The sequence below is a fragment of the Sprattus sprattus genome, assembly GCF_963457725.1.
Source record: "Sprattus sprattus genome assembly, chromosome: 6".
NCBI lineage: Eukaryota > Metazoa > Chordata > Actinopteri > Clupeiformes > Clupeidae > Sprattus > Sprattus sprattus.
This window is the reverse complement of record NC_137925.1, coordinates 12,692,515-12,707,143: the sequence shown is the minus strand read 5'-3', so window position 1 is coordinate 12,707,143 and position 14,629 is coordinate 12,692,515. Positions and strand designations below refer to the sequence as shown.

The 14,629-nt window shown below is 45.7% G+C and overlaps 1 protein-coding gene across 2 annotated transcripts in view; it reads right to left on the bottom strand.

Moving 5' to 3' along the window:
- mtmr10 (myotubularin related protein 10) overlaps positions 1–12,732 on the bottom strand; it is a 46,836-nt gene extending 34,104 nt beyond the window's left edge. For both annotated transcript variants that reach the window (XM_080841188.1, XM_080841189.1), the window contains exons 1-2: positions 12,060–12,732; positions 11,546–11,606 (exon numbers count right to left, since the gene is read on the bottom strand). In XM_080841188.1, the coding sequence (XP_080697314.1) occupies positions 11,546–11,606; positions 12,060–12,116 (118 nt within the window). In that variant the 5' untranslated portion in view covers positions 12,117–12,732. The remainder of the gene's footprint in view (positions 1–11,545; positions 11,607–12,059) is intronic.
- Positions 12,733–14,629: the final 1,897 nt, after the last annotated feature.

Sequence of the window (14,629 nt, the reverse complement as noted above, 5' to 3'; positions counted from 1 at the left end):
GATAAAGAGAGAGAGAGAGAGAGAGAGACACACACACACACACACACACACACACACACACGCGCACACACGCACACACACAAATATATAGTGCTGGAAAGCCACCACCACCCTTCCAACTGCAGCTAGACCTACTCAGTAAGGGGTGGGGTTAGACAGAGGTTACCACAGGGCAAGGCGGGACCAGGGATAGGACACACCCCTTCAGAGACAGAGAGACTTCACAGAAGCTTGGAGTGTAAATAATAAAGGCCTGAGTCATTACAGTGTCATTAATGCATTGTGTGCGTGTGCGTGTGCGTGTGTGTGTGTGTGCGAGAGAGAGAAAGAAAGGCATCATATTCTCTAACTGTGCCTGGCTATGTGAAGTCTTGTTTTAGCAGACAGGGACTATAATATATCGGGTTATTCACAGAGAGAGTTTGAATTGAACCAAACCTGACATCAGGGCACTAACACCAGGCTTCTGCACTAAGCAAGGCTGGACTAAGTTGGACCAGACTTCCAGTTGTAAAGGAATAGTAGCCCACACAATGGCACAAGGTCCTGTCCGCACTTACCCGGGTAACTTTGAAAACACGTAATTATTTCTCCGTTTAGCCCTTCCTTCCTTCCACACTAAAACACTAAAAGACTTTTGACACAGAAAACGATTATTTTCGAAAACACTCTCTGATGTGTTTGAAAATGGCAGGTTCGAATTGAATTGCAGACGGGGAAAACAGAGAGTTTTGAGAATGGTTGCCATGACACTGACATAAGTTTGTGCTCCAGGCACCACCAACAACAAACCCTTCTATGGCACTGCAGTGTTTTGCTGTGGGTGTAGAACATTTGGAAAACGTTCAAAAACCATAATATGGACAGAGAGTGTTTTTACATCAAATCAGCGTTTTCAAATGTACCCGGTTTAGAATGGACGCAGTCTAGACGGTCACAGACTTCTAGTTGTACAGGAACAGTACACAAGGCTGAGCTAGACTATGCAGCACCATCAAGACATAAACTGAAATAGATTGTCCTGCAATAGAACGAACTGGGCTCTAGTCAACTGGCCCTAGGTAATCTAGTGTCTACTGAACTACACAGTCTGCACACACCCTGCAGTAATGGACGGTAGCAGAGTGTTCCCTTCTGCACTGGTACGAGTGAGTCTAGTAAAACCCACACTAGTAACTAGTAACAATTTAGTAACTGGATAGTAGTGGCCTGCACGGTCCTTGCTCGCTACATTTCATGAGAGTTCAGAGTTAACTGGACTAGGTTGTGCTGAACTGATATGCAATAGGCGTTGGTGAGCTAGTCCTGACTAGAACTCATACACTCTGTGGTACTGGACTGAACTAGGCCTAGTCCTGCACTGGAGTGTTCAGAGTTAAGTGAACAGTGTTAAACTGCCCTCTGTGGTGACTCTGGAGTGTTCAGAGTTAAATGAACAATGTTAAACTGCCCTCTGTGGTGACTCTGGAGTGTTCAGAGTTAAATGAACAATGTTAAACTGCCCTCTGTGGTGACTCTGGAGTGTTCAGAGTTAAGTGAACAGTGTTAAACTGCCCTCTGTGGTGACTCTGGAGTGTTCAGAGTTAAGTGAACAGTTTTAAACTGCCCTCTGTGGTGACTCTGGAGTGTTCAGAGTTAAATGAACAGTTTTAAACTGCCCTCTGTGGTGACTCTGGAGTGTTCAGAGTTAAATGAACAGTGTTAAACTGCCCTCTGTGGTGAATCTGGAGTGTTCAGAGTTAAGTGAACAGTTTTAAACTATGCTGAGCTGAGCTGCCAGGTCAGGTCCCTGTTGTGTCTGACTAGGCAGTTCCTATTGTTTGAGGGTCTAATGGGCTTACACATGGCACGTGCCGTACACTGCTGATAACTGAACGAGGGGGGGCGGGGGGCAGAGTCTGTGTGTGTGTGTGTGTGTGTGTGTGTGTGTGTGTGTGTGTGGTGTTAAATGTGCCATGACCACCTCTCAACAGACATTAATCAAACAGAGGTTACTCAGAGTGCTGACAGGCAAAGAGCTGGGGAGACCCACACATGCACACCCACACACGCACACTATAATCACCAGATATGCTCTATATCTGTTATTTCAAAACACTGGCTCATGGAACACAACACACTAACACAGGCACACACACACACACACACACCACCCTTCCTACTTGCTGAGGTGCCACACAGAGTTGCTCCCGAAGGGAACCAGAAAAAACACGAGACAACATGACAAAACATGACAGAACGTGGGCCAGGCTCTAAGCTGACTAAACCAGTCTAGACCAAAAGCAATAATACACCAGGACGAGTCAATAAGTACCAGCAGGACATGATAACAGGCTTTTTCTGTGTGTGTGTGTGCGTGTGGGTGTGGGTGTGGGTGTGGTGTGTGTGTGTGTGTGTGTGTGTGTGTGTGTGTGTGTGTGTGTGTGTGTGTGTGTGTGTGTGTGTGTGTGTGTGTGTGTGTGTGTGTGTGTGTGTGTGTGTGTGTGTGTGCGTGTGTGTGTGCGTGTGTGTGTGTGTGTGAGTGGAGTTGACGTGTGTGTGTGTGTGTGTGTGTGTGTGTGTGTGTGTGTGTCAAGGGCAAAAGAAGAACATTATTGGAGTGGTAATGTATTGAGCCATGTTATCACTCAATACACATCCTCTGTGACTGTGTGTGTGTGTGTGTGTGTGGGGGGGGGGGGGGGGGGGGGTCCCCAACACAGGGATTAACAGAGTTAAAGGGGGACTGTCCTCAGATGGCAATGTAAATAGAGTATCTGTGTGAGTCTGTCTGTCTGTCTGTCTGTCTGTCTGTCTGTCTGTCTGTCTGTCTGTCTGTCTGTCTGTCTGTCTGTCTGTCTGTGTGTGCGTGTCTTTCTGTGTGTGTGTTTGTGTGTGTGTGTGTGTGTGTGTGTGTATACCTGTACATATGAATATGTGTATGCATAACTATACACAGTTGTATACATGTATGAGTATGGTAGCAGGTGACTGTGTGAGAATGGTATGATCTCACTGAAGGAGCTCAGAGAGACAGACACCAGAGCCTCAGTCTGCCTGCCAGTATGTAAACAGAGCTGGGAAGGCCAGTTTGTTTAAGTGTGAGTCAGTGTCTGTGTGTCTGTGTGTCTGTGTCTGTCTGTGTCTGTGTGTGTCTGTGTGTGTCTGTGTGTGTCTGTGTGTGTGTCTGTGTGTGTCTGTGTGTGTCTCTGTGTGTCTCTGTGTGTCTCTGTGTGTCTGTGTGTGTGTGTGTGTGTGTGTGTGTGTGTGTGTGTGTGTGTGTGTGTGTGTGTGTGTGTGTGTGTGTCTGTGTGTCTGTTTAGCTTTTGTGTTTGGGTGACATCAGACTCTCCACCTATATATGAAAAAACAGGGAGGAGCAGCATGCAACATAGGGAAGTGTGTCTGTGTGTGTGTCTGTGTCTGACATCAGGTTCTCCACCTGGAAATATACACATCTACACACACACACACACACACACACATAAACACACACACTGACCCATGATGTGTGTGTGGGGGGAGGGTGGCGTGAAGATGGAGAAGAAGAGGAGAGTGGGTGGGTGTAAAGATGGAGGTCACCATGGACGTATGAAGTTGGGGAGTAAAATGATGGTCAGAAAAATGATGAAATGAGACATTAAAAAAAGAGGGAATGGTGTAAGAAAAGCAGAGGAGAAAAGAAAAAGGCTGAGATAGAGATGGAGAGAGAGAGAGAGAGATAAAGAGAGAGCCAAAGAGGGAGAGAGAGAGAGATACAGAGAGAGCCAAAGAGGGAGAGAGAGAGAGAGAGAGAGAGAGAGAGCGAGCGAGAGAGAAAGATACAGAGAGAGCCAAAGAGGGGGAGAGAGAGAGAGAAAAAAAAAGCCAAGGAGGGAGAGAGAGAGAGAGAGAGAGAGCTTTAGTGTGGGATGACACTGGTGCAGTGTGTTAGCTTTGCCTTGTGTTGAGAGCTGAGGGGGTCTGAATGAGTCTCTTCACTGAGGGGTCAGGATGAATGACCACATTCAGGTCACACACCCACGCACACTTACACACACATTTAGACACCAATACATGCAATACATACACAGACACACAGACACAGACAAACACAGACACACACACACACACACACACACACACACACACACACACACACACACACACTCCGATCCTCATTTAGACCACAACAAATGTGAAATACATCACTCATTCTCAAACACAGACATATTCACACAGAATCTCTCTCACACACACACATATCACACAGAGAGACACACACAGACACACACACACACACACACACACACACACACACAGATCACACTGAGAGACACACAGACACCACACCACAGGCGCACACACATCATGATCCAGCCAAAACAATGCTGAGCTCCATCCATTCCACCACCCAGTGCATATAATGAGCCCATAGGCGATGCACTGCTGGGTAAAGTACCACTCCTATGTGCTCTGTAAATACTACCTGCTATTCTCAGCATGCACAGTCAATGAGTCCTTACACAACAACCGACTGGGCTGTAACCAGAAATAACACACTCGTTTCTCAAACACCACCGGACTAGCCCTATCCATAACACAGGCCCTGCCATTTCCATTTCCTCACAAACACGCACGTACATGCTTACACACACACACACACACACACACACACACACACACACACACACACACACACACCTGTTTCTCCATCTGAGCATGTCACCCAATAACAGCGTCGTTGTATCGTCCTTTTCCGACAGCAGGAAAGATGGGCCATAATTCACCCGGCCCCGCCCACATCCTCCTTCCAAGAAAGGTAGAGTTTCCTGTTTTCCTGGGACGTGTGACTCTCCCATTCAAAAACAACAAGACACACACACTCGCTCCAGCGGCAGATCACTTTTAAGACATGACAGAGACTCTTTGTGTGTGTGTGAGTTTCTGTCCCCCCTCGGAATGTCTAAACGTCTCAGTCTTCCCGTCCTTCACTCACCCTGTAGCAAAGCATCAAACTATCACCTCACTCATTCTATGTACGTGTGTGTGTGTGTGTGTGTGTGTGTGTGTGTGTGTGTGTGTGTGTGTCTCTCTCTCTTTTAAGCACACCTTCTGTCTTACATACAGATGCTGGCATTATGGCATATGAGGTAAATATGCTAGCATAGGTGAACACCACATTCTTCCATGCCAGTCCTTCCCTGTTCCCCTCTGAGCACCACACCTTAGTCAGGTCAGGATGGAAGAGGATGGATAAGACACCAAACTAAATTAGGTCTGGCAGGGAGTTGGCAGCTAAATTCTGCATTTAAATTCCATTCCAACGACAGAACTGGGTCTCAGAACTGGAGCTCTGCTCTTTGCCCGTTTTTACCATGTCTGAGTTAAAACAAATCTCATACACACAGACACACACCCCCCTCCCCCCCACCACACACGCACACAAACACACACACACACACACACAAGCACAACTGCATGCAAAAACACACACACAACTACACCAGCAAGCACACATAAACACACACCACTGTGTACACACACATACGCACATATGCATAATGCGCACACACACACACACACACACACAGACTGAAGGGAGTGTTGTGTTTTTGTGTGGGTCAGCTCTTAAAAGAGGGAAAGTATGTGCGGGTCATCTATTTTGGAAACAGGGAAGGTCCATCTCACGCTGCTTAATTATAAAGCAGAGGGAAGGCCTCACAGATTGCATATCTTTACCAGTCTGGTGTTGCTAGTGCAGTTTGCTGTTGGGGCAACAGCACCAGGGCCAGTGACACTGGGAAACTGAACTGGCTGACGAAGAAGGCTGGTTCTGTGCAAGGAACTGATCTGGATCCAACATAGTTGGTTGTTGAAGGATGTTGCACAAACTGCTCAACATCATGGACAACACTTCACTTCCCCTGCACGGCCTACTGGTCACTGATATTACTAGTGTGTCTTTTACCTTCTTTGGTGTCTGTTAAGTTATGTGTGTTTTGTGATTTTGTGATGCTACAACACTTGCAACACAATTTCCCTTTAGAGATCAATAAATCTATCAATCTATCTACAGCTGGGGCCACAGCAGTTCCTTGAGGCTACAGCTACAGTAACGTCCCAGCCTCTCTACAGGTCCTCTACAGGTCCTCTACCAGGCCTGAGGACACTACTGGTCTAACACAGACCCCACCCTGCTGCTGGCCTAACTATCCCTGTGCTCAGAATGACTGCCTTTAGCTTTTGTTCCCGTTTCACTTGTAACGCTTCAAACCTCAGACTCCTCTTCACAGCTCTTCCTTTAGGTCCTCTGACACTTTTGGTTAAAAAAATAAATAAATAAAAAGACCTTATTCTGCTACCCCTGTATCATCTCCCAAATGCTCATAACTTCTGTGTGTGTGCTTCTCAAGGCTTTGGCTTCTTCCTCACAGTCTCCTCTCCTCTCCTCTCGACCTTCTCAGTCAGCGCTGAGACTTGTCCTCCTGTTTGCTAGAATGAACGCCCCTGACATCACAACTTCCACTAACCGCCTCTAATCTTGTTCTGCCTTTTTCTACGGGGACTTGAAGGGACCAGACGGGACTTCGCGACAAAAATACACATGCTGGGATGCCTCTTTGGTTGTGTTGCCACGTGGAAGAAATGCAACTATTCCGTCCAAAACCTACCCGCAACCAGATGAACCACTGACCACAGCACTGCCTGTTTGTGTGACACGTTCCTCTAGGTGTCTTCCCCACAACCTATTCTTAGTGCTCCTGTTCCTTCCTCTGTTCCAAATTCAATGCTTCACTTGTCACTGGAGGCAGACTCTCCTGTACCTCCCGATGTGTCTGTCCCTGGCCTTCTCCTCCCCGGTTTCTCACACTGGGACAACTTCTCCTGTTGCTTCTCTTCCCGTTTCTCTTCTTCCGCTGTGTGCATATATACACTCACAGCATCACTCTACACTTGGCTCTTCTTCACACACACACACACACACACACACACACACACACACACACACTCACACACTCACACACTCACACATACACACACACACACATTTCTCTCCTTCCGCTGGGTGCATATATATACTCATAGCATCACTCTACACTTGGCTCTTCTCATAGTGCTAAACATGGCTCCACTCGCAGCTGTACTCATGGTCTAGTTATAGCTCTAACCACGGCCTCCTTCTGGGTCTTCTACTCCTCTTCCCCTTGTTGCTGCCACAGCCACTGCTTCAGCTGCTCCTGGTCTCTGGTCTGTGTCTTCTCTGGTCCCTGCCTCCTCTTGTCTCTGCCTCATCTGGTCTCTCTGCCTCCTCTGGCCTCTGTCTCCTCTGGTGTCCCGTTCCTCTGGTGTCTCCCTCTCTGGTCTCACTGTCTGGTGTATCGCTCCTCTGGTCTGCTACTGACGTTTTGCTGTCCAGTTCTACTTACTCCCCCAGTGTCTTTAGCCTTCTCCTCCATTCTCTCACTCTCTATCTCACTCTAATGTTCCTCTGTAATATTCGCATTCTCTCACTCTAACTCTCATTCTAATGCCCCTCTGTAATATCCACATTCTCTCACCCTCACTCTAGTATCCCTCTGCTGTGATCACATTCCTATGCCTCCCCTTCCTCCACGCTCCTGCGATCTTCATTATAGTGTCCTGTGTCCATACCACAGTTATGGTAATTTTAACATTTTCATTTGTTTTTATTCAAATTGTATCGTCTTTCAGTTTTTTTTTTTTCTTTTTTTATTTCAGTTTAGCTTTAGTTAAGTTTTAGGAGTGCAAAAAACAGTCTTATTTCTATTTTAAGGAATTGACTAGTTTTAATTTCAATGTAGTGTTTTTAAGGTATTATGAAGAATGCTGTAACAGTAGGATGAAATGCTTGACATCCAATATGATTTATTAATTCATCCGAGGTCCCTTTTATTAGGCCAGTGCCTCTCCAGAACTCAAACAGAAGAGGAGAAAGTGGTAAAGCAACCACAGTGCACATCAATGGAAAAAACGAAAATAGAGCTAATTTTACTTGCAATTCTATTTAGTTTTCCGTGTTGCAGTGTCCCAGGGCTACAAATGTAGTGAGTTTGCCAGCATGCCTGCAAACCAGCTCTATTCCCATGCTCCTGTAACTCAAGTGGTAGAGAACGTTGCTAACAACCCCCAGGTCATCTGCTCATTTTCTACCAGAACATTCTGATAAACGATCTGTTCCACCAGTACTCAAAGTAGCTTTGGATTAAAGCGCCCACAGGCTGATTACATGTAAATACACAGCCTGCTCCTGAGTCCTCTGCCCTAGCCCTTCACTCGTTAAGCATCCTGAGTCTACTGCCCTAGCGCTTCACTCCATACCCCTCCTGAGTCTACTGCCCTAGCCCTTCACTCATCCTGAGTCTACTGCCCTAGCCCTTCACTCTATACCCCTCCTGAGTCTACTGCCCTAGCCCTTCACTCATCCTGAGTCTACTGCCCTAGCGCTTCACTCGTTACCCCTCCTGAGTCTACTGCCCTAGCCCTTCACTCATCCTGAGTCTACTGCCCTAGCGCTTCACTCGTTACCCCTCCTGAGTCTACTGCCCTAGCCCTTCACTCATCCTGAGTCTACTGCCCTAGCGCTTCACTCGTTACCCCTCCTGAGTCTACTGCCCTAGCCCTTCACTCATCCTGAGTCTACTGCCCTAGCGCTTCACTCGTTACCCCTCCTGAGTCTACTGCTCTAGCCCTTCACTCATCCTGAGTCTACTGCCCTAGCGCTTCACTCGTTACCCCTCCTGAGTCTACTGCCCTAGCCCTTCACTCATCCTGAGTCTACTGCCCTAGCGCTTCACTCGTTACCCCTCCTGAGTCTACTGCCCTAGCCCTTCACTCATCCTGAGTCTACTGCCCTAGCGCTTCACTCGTTACCCCTCCTGAGTCTACTGCTCTAGCCCTTCACTCTATACGCCCCCGGAGTCTACTGCTCTAGCCCTTCACTCATCCTGAGTCTACTGCCCTAGCGCTTCCCTCTATACGCCTCCTGAGTCTACAGCTCTAGCGCTTCAGTCTTCACGCATCCTGTGGTCCACAGCTGTGTGCATTCCATTCCTCCACTGCCAGCACTCCAGCCCTGCTCGTACCTTGATCCTGTGGCAATTCTGAGGAGTATTTGACCTCTTCCTCCTTCTTCTAATAATCATCTTCATCACTGTCTACCTCTGATGCTGCACCGTGGGCTTCTCCTAACTCTGGTTTTACTGAGGATGCAGCTTCCTACAGCTACCCCAGCTGCAGGTCCTGCCTTCTGCTTCCCTCACTCCAATTACCAAGGCTATTCCCATTCTCATTTAGTCCCAATTCATCTTACTCCTGCCTGTCGGGACATTCCCATTTCTCCGTAGGAGCTCTGAGATACACAAAGCCGGGCAGTGTTACTGGAGTCTGATGAAATTAGCCTTCTGTAAACGTCCTATATTGCCATGACGGAAGAAGACACCCAACCGATTAGCAGACTATTAGTGTCTGTTTAAGGGAACACACATTAGAAACCAGGGAAAATGAGCCCAGACTACACAGGGCTGTAGAGGCATACGAGCGATGGCTGTTTTCTAATGATGTGCACACAGGCAACATTTCACATCAGGCCTCTCCACGCCTCATCCAGAAAATCAGGCCAGCCTGCTAGTTAATCTGTGTACAACCACACCATAAGATAGGGGGGTGGAGAGGCAACTCTGACCCCGGACTTCCACCAAGTCTTGCTGTGTTCCGTTCTGCCTGCGACACTGCTTGAGAAGCGTCCTTAAAGCGTCCGTCAAAAATAGACAAACGGAGCAGAGCGGAGAGAAGGTTCTGAAGTGTGCCGTGACACAGCTGGTGGAACACCAAGCATTGACTTAGAGTGGCAATGATCAGCTCCAGCGACCACATCGTAGCAGGAACACCACAGAGACGTACTCCACGGAAAGCAGCCATAATAGTTCGTTAATTCATTAATTAATGAATAATAATTTAATCAAATTTAAAAAGAAGGGCAATCTTTCTTCAAAAGGCCAAAAGGTAAAATACACATCATTCTTTTAAACTGACAATGACAACAAAACTGCCCATGGCCTTCCATGCTGTAACCACATTCGGCATGAAGTAGTAGTGTGTGCCACTTAATAACCCTCAACCTTATCTCTGGTATGCCAAGTCTCTGCTGATGACACTCTCACAAAACAAGTCTGCCTCAATTACCTGCAGATGTGCAAGGGCAGTAGGCCTGGAGAGGATGCCAGGGTAAAGGTCAGCTGTCTCTCACATACCTCAGTGTTTCCCCTACAATGATATTAGGGTGGCGGCCCGCCCCCCCAACGGCCCCACCCGCCCCCCCTGGAAGGTCAAGTAAAAAAAAATAAAAAAATAAAAAATAAATAACATTTTTTTTTTTTTTTTTTTTTAAATATAGCGCCAGATCACAAAATAAGTCATTTAAGGTTACCTTTACCATAAAACATGTAAAATTATACTTATTGACTGCTGTCATTCAAAGAAACACATGAACATCATAATTCATTTAAGTGTTTGTGTCCGCCGCGCCGCGCCCCTGCCGCCGTCCCCCTCCCCCCCCCCCCTAAGCTGTAAACCTAGGGGAAACACTGTACCTGATAGGGAAACTCACCTAAGAAGAAGTCCCTGAGTCCTCACCAGGAGGAGGAAAATGTCTTAGACTGAAAACACAACCCAGCACAACACAAACTAGGTCAGTGCTGGGGCCATGAACATGAAGTCACGCATTAAAATTTCACATGGCTCTATGAACACAGACTGAGAATGCGATGACAGCTAAAGTGGGCATCCTTGTTAAATAAGGCGGGGAGGGGGGGTGGGGGGGGGCTTTGAAGTCATGTATGAAATGTATCATTTCAGGCATTCACAAAATCCTCTCTTCACACACACACACACACACACACACACACACACACACACACACACACACACACACACACACACACACACACACACCACTATGGGTAAGAGGCCAGAAAGCACAGACTTGCTCAAAGCTATTGTTAGATAAATTATGCGAGGCCGTCTGCAGACAGAAAAGAAAGACATGGCTTCAGAACTCCATCGCCATGGAGACGGCTACCAGAGAGTGCTCATGCCCTGTATAGGATTCCAAGGAGTCTGTAGACTGCAGTAAAGAATCTTGGGAATGAAAGTTGATTAAGATTCTATGGTTGCTGTAAACTCACACACATTGTTCCATCAAACTCTTATTGGTCTCACTGGACACCCACAACAATCTTAGGAAAGACCCTTGACCTAACAAAATGCACAGCACTATGCTGTGATGGCATTACTCAAAGAAACAAAGTAGTTACCGGAAACAGAGTTTGCACTGCGGCATAAAAGCACATAAAAAAAATTCTTGCCAGCCACAAAGATTGGTGAACTTATGCAGAGCATTTTAGATGATGGCAGCCGTTGTTTTGCACTAACGGCAGAAGCAAAGTGAACAGTAATGATAACCTTTATTTAATGTAAGTACTTGTTTGCAAAATTGTTCTAATTTACCTGACCTCTACCTGTGAATGCCCTCACCTCATGAAGGTCGGGCAGGGGGAGAACTCACCTGGGAGGAGTTTTGCCTCAAGTTTCCGGATTGTCAGCTGGGGACTTTTCTTCAGGTCAGTCTGTGGATTGTACACAAACTTAATTTAAGACAAACGCATTCCCTGTTTATGCCTCAGAGTAAGCAATCTCATTTCTAGCAGAAGTTAAGATAAACATGGCAGACTCATAAAAGTAAGGTTGTTGTTGTTGTTGTTTACAGGTGCACGTTTAAGGTTACAGGGCACTCTTTTGACAAGTTGGTAATGGTTAGAAAAAAATGCAAAATTCCGATTCCAAGTAAAAATTGAAATTGCAAATTTGTCAGATTAGCAAATTGAAATAAACCCCAAATTGTGACACTAACAGTACATCAGCAATCATATCCAAATGAAATCATCATGCACATACAGTGATGATTGATTTAAAATCACAATCAAATTGTTGAACAATAAATGAGTGGCAAGTATAACAGTCATCAGTTTGGTCGGCATGAAATCTGAAATGTCATGTGAATCCTTTAGCCAACCACTCACCTGTACAGGGGGGAGATAGGACTTAAATGTCGGCTTCAGCGGCTTCACCGAAAACATGTTAGCAACCAGTTAGCTGAAGAGCTACCTTAGCACACTGCATAGAATATTCAACTCAGAAAACGACCGAAGTGGGCGCATAAATATTTGTCCAGTGCACGGCTGGTCAGTCTGCACAGTGGACAGGTTCCACATCCATACAAATCGACTTAAATGTTATCTGGTTAGCTACCTATCTTAGCAGGCTACCAAGCTACTGCTGGCTAATGATCTCAAAGCCTGAGCTTTAATAAAGTCCATAGTCTTGAGTTGAAAATCCCCATTTAGTTCACCAGACACGGAACCGCCTCACACGCAGAATTCCTCCCGTTTCTTTCGGTCGCCGCCCAGGCAGACTATGTTGGTTGACTTGAAATAAAATCCAAGTGCTATAGCAGAACAGTGAGCAGCTGACAGATGAATCTCAAATTGCCGAACTTTGCCAACGTCAAACCCGACCGACCAGCGGGTTGTTGCTGGTCCGTGCAACGTTAGCAAAAATCTTGCATCCTTGATGCATTTACAGGAGATATACTGAAAGCAGGACAATACACTATCACAGCTTCTCCTCTCCTTTCTCCGTTAGACAGTGAAAAGATACTTCAACTAGTCAACTTTGGGCTCATCATTGTCAACATTTTCGCGCAAGCAGCTTGCAAGGGAATCGCCGCAGCCATATTCACGAAGAGGAGGGGCCGAGAGCATAGATGTTCTGGCGCCCCTCCTGCAACTGTGTTGGGGGTGTGGCCTGCAATGTTATTGTTGGGATTCCTTAGCCCACTCGCCCAGATGGGACTATAAAACTTGACCGCTTTCAGACGTTTTAGATAGTGTACGCTGTGATTAAATTAATCGTGGAAAATGTATCACATGAAGAGCGAGCTGTAGAGCTATGGAACGCAATGGAGGACAAACTGCCGGACAGAAAGCCAGGTCTAAAACCAGTGACTGCTCCTATAACAACATTTTCATTCATATTTAGCTATGTCATTTCAGTTATATAAATTTTGATTTATTCGATACAGCCTAACTTCGAAAATGTCCCAGCAGCAGTACAGTCATATTAATATCTACATTAAGGTGAAATGTATATCACAATAGTGCCATCTAGTGGGAAGCGCAACACTGCTGTGAAACTGAATGTGAACTAAAAGAAGTCCTGGAAACATCGGACAACAGAATTGTCGGTATGGTGGTAGCAATACTTTGATAAGGACAGGAGATCGTTTTGGTTCTGTAAAGCCTCAGTGTATTAAACAGGTCGCTCTCTTTACAGTATCTGAGGGTTACCAGTTAACTTGTGCAGACCAGAAAAACACATAGAGAATGAGTGACTTTAAAATGAGAAGCTGATTCTTTCAGAGATGCTTACTGTGTGAAACCAAGAGTTGCTTTACCGTATTAACTGGTTGACTAGGTGTATCTGTGAAACTACAAAAACAAATGTCCCCTTTCCTTCAAGACTGACTTTTTTAAATGTACAGTTTAATTAGTTAATTTATCAGTGTATCAGTATCAGACATATTTACAAACCACACATGAAAACTGATGTACACATTTGAACAACCTCAAGCATATTGGCTCAATGAACCAACATCAGAAATGACTATCCAACTAAATACAACAATACAGTCATATTGATCTATTCTATAACTATAACTGAAATGACAGCTGTGAGAAAAGCCTACAAACAAAGCAGCATTAAGGAGTTTTGTGGTATTAAACTAGCAAGCTGACCATCTAAAAGGCATGCAAAGGCCTTGCAAACAAGTTGACGCTGGTGTCTTTTGGAGATATAGTTAGCAACACTGTTCTGTCAAAGGTTTCCTTACATTTTCACAGGGTTTCTGAGCCAGACTACATAACTTCATAGTGCATAGCCTGGGCAGCCAGTGGGGACAGCAGGTGTGTTTATCTGTCTTTCACATGACCAGATGCTATCAAAATCAATTTAAAATGATACCAACACTAGTAACCTATAAAAGCGTAGCTCAAAAAGTGCAACATTCCTTCACACAGGTGTTTTGAATATAATGAAAAATCCACATCAACTGAACTTCATTACATGAATATAATGGATGTAGCTACCAGAGATAAGAGATAAGTATAAGCGTTTGCAAGCTGTCCATTTTACAGCGTCTACCCTTTTTGGACATTCAATGAACTTGCTCCAGGGAACTGAGTCAGAGTATAGCAAGACTTAAATGAGAAACTGCAGGGAGCTGGGTTCTTATAGGGTATAGGCAGCCTAAAAGAGATGACAGAGACATCTGGGGGGATTTTAGGTTACCGTCAGGAAGTTGTGACAGCAATAGTTCCTTCCTCATTTTAACTGAAACAGGATCAATGCAGTTATTTTCGGGTTATGAACAGGCCAATCGTGTAATCTTGGTCTTTATGCTGGATGTCTAGTAGTCCTTTCATGTCCCTGACTGAGAACTCACACAAGAAACTGGCAGGCAGTTTGAGACTATGGACCTGAGGTTTCATATATGGAGTTCATCCTCATGATGGTCTCATCTGCAGATGGGTCT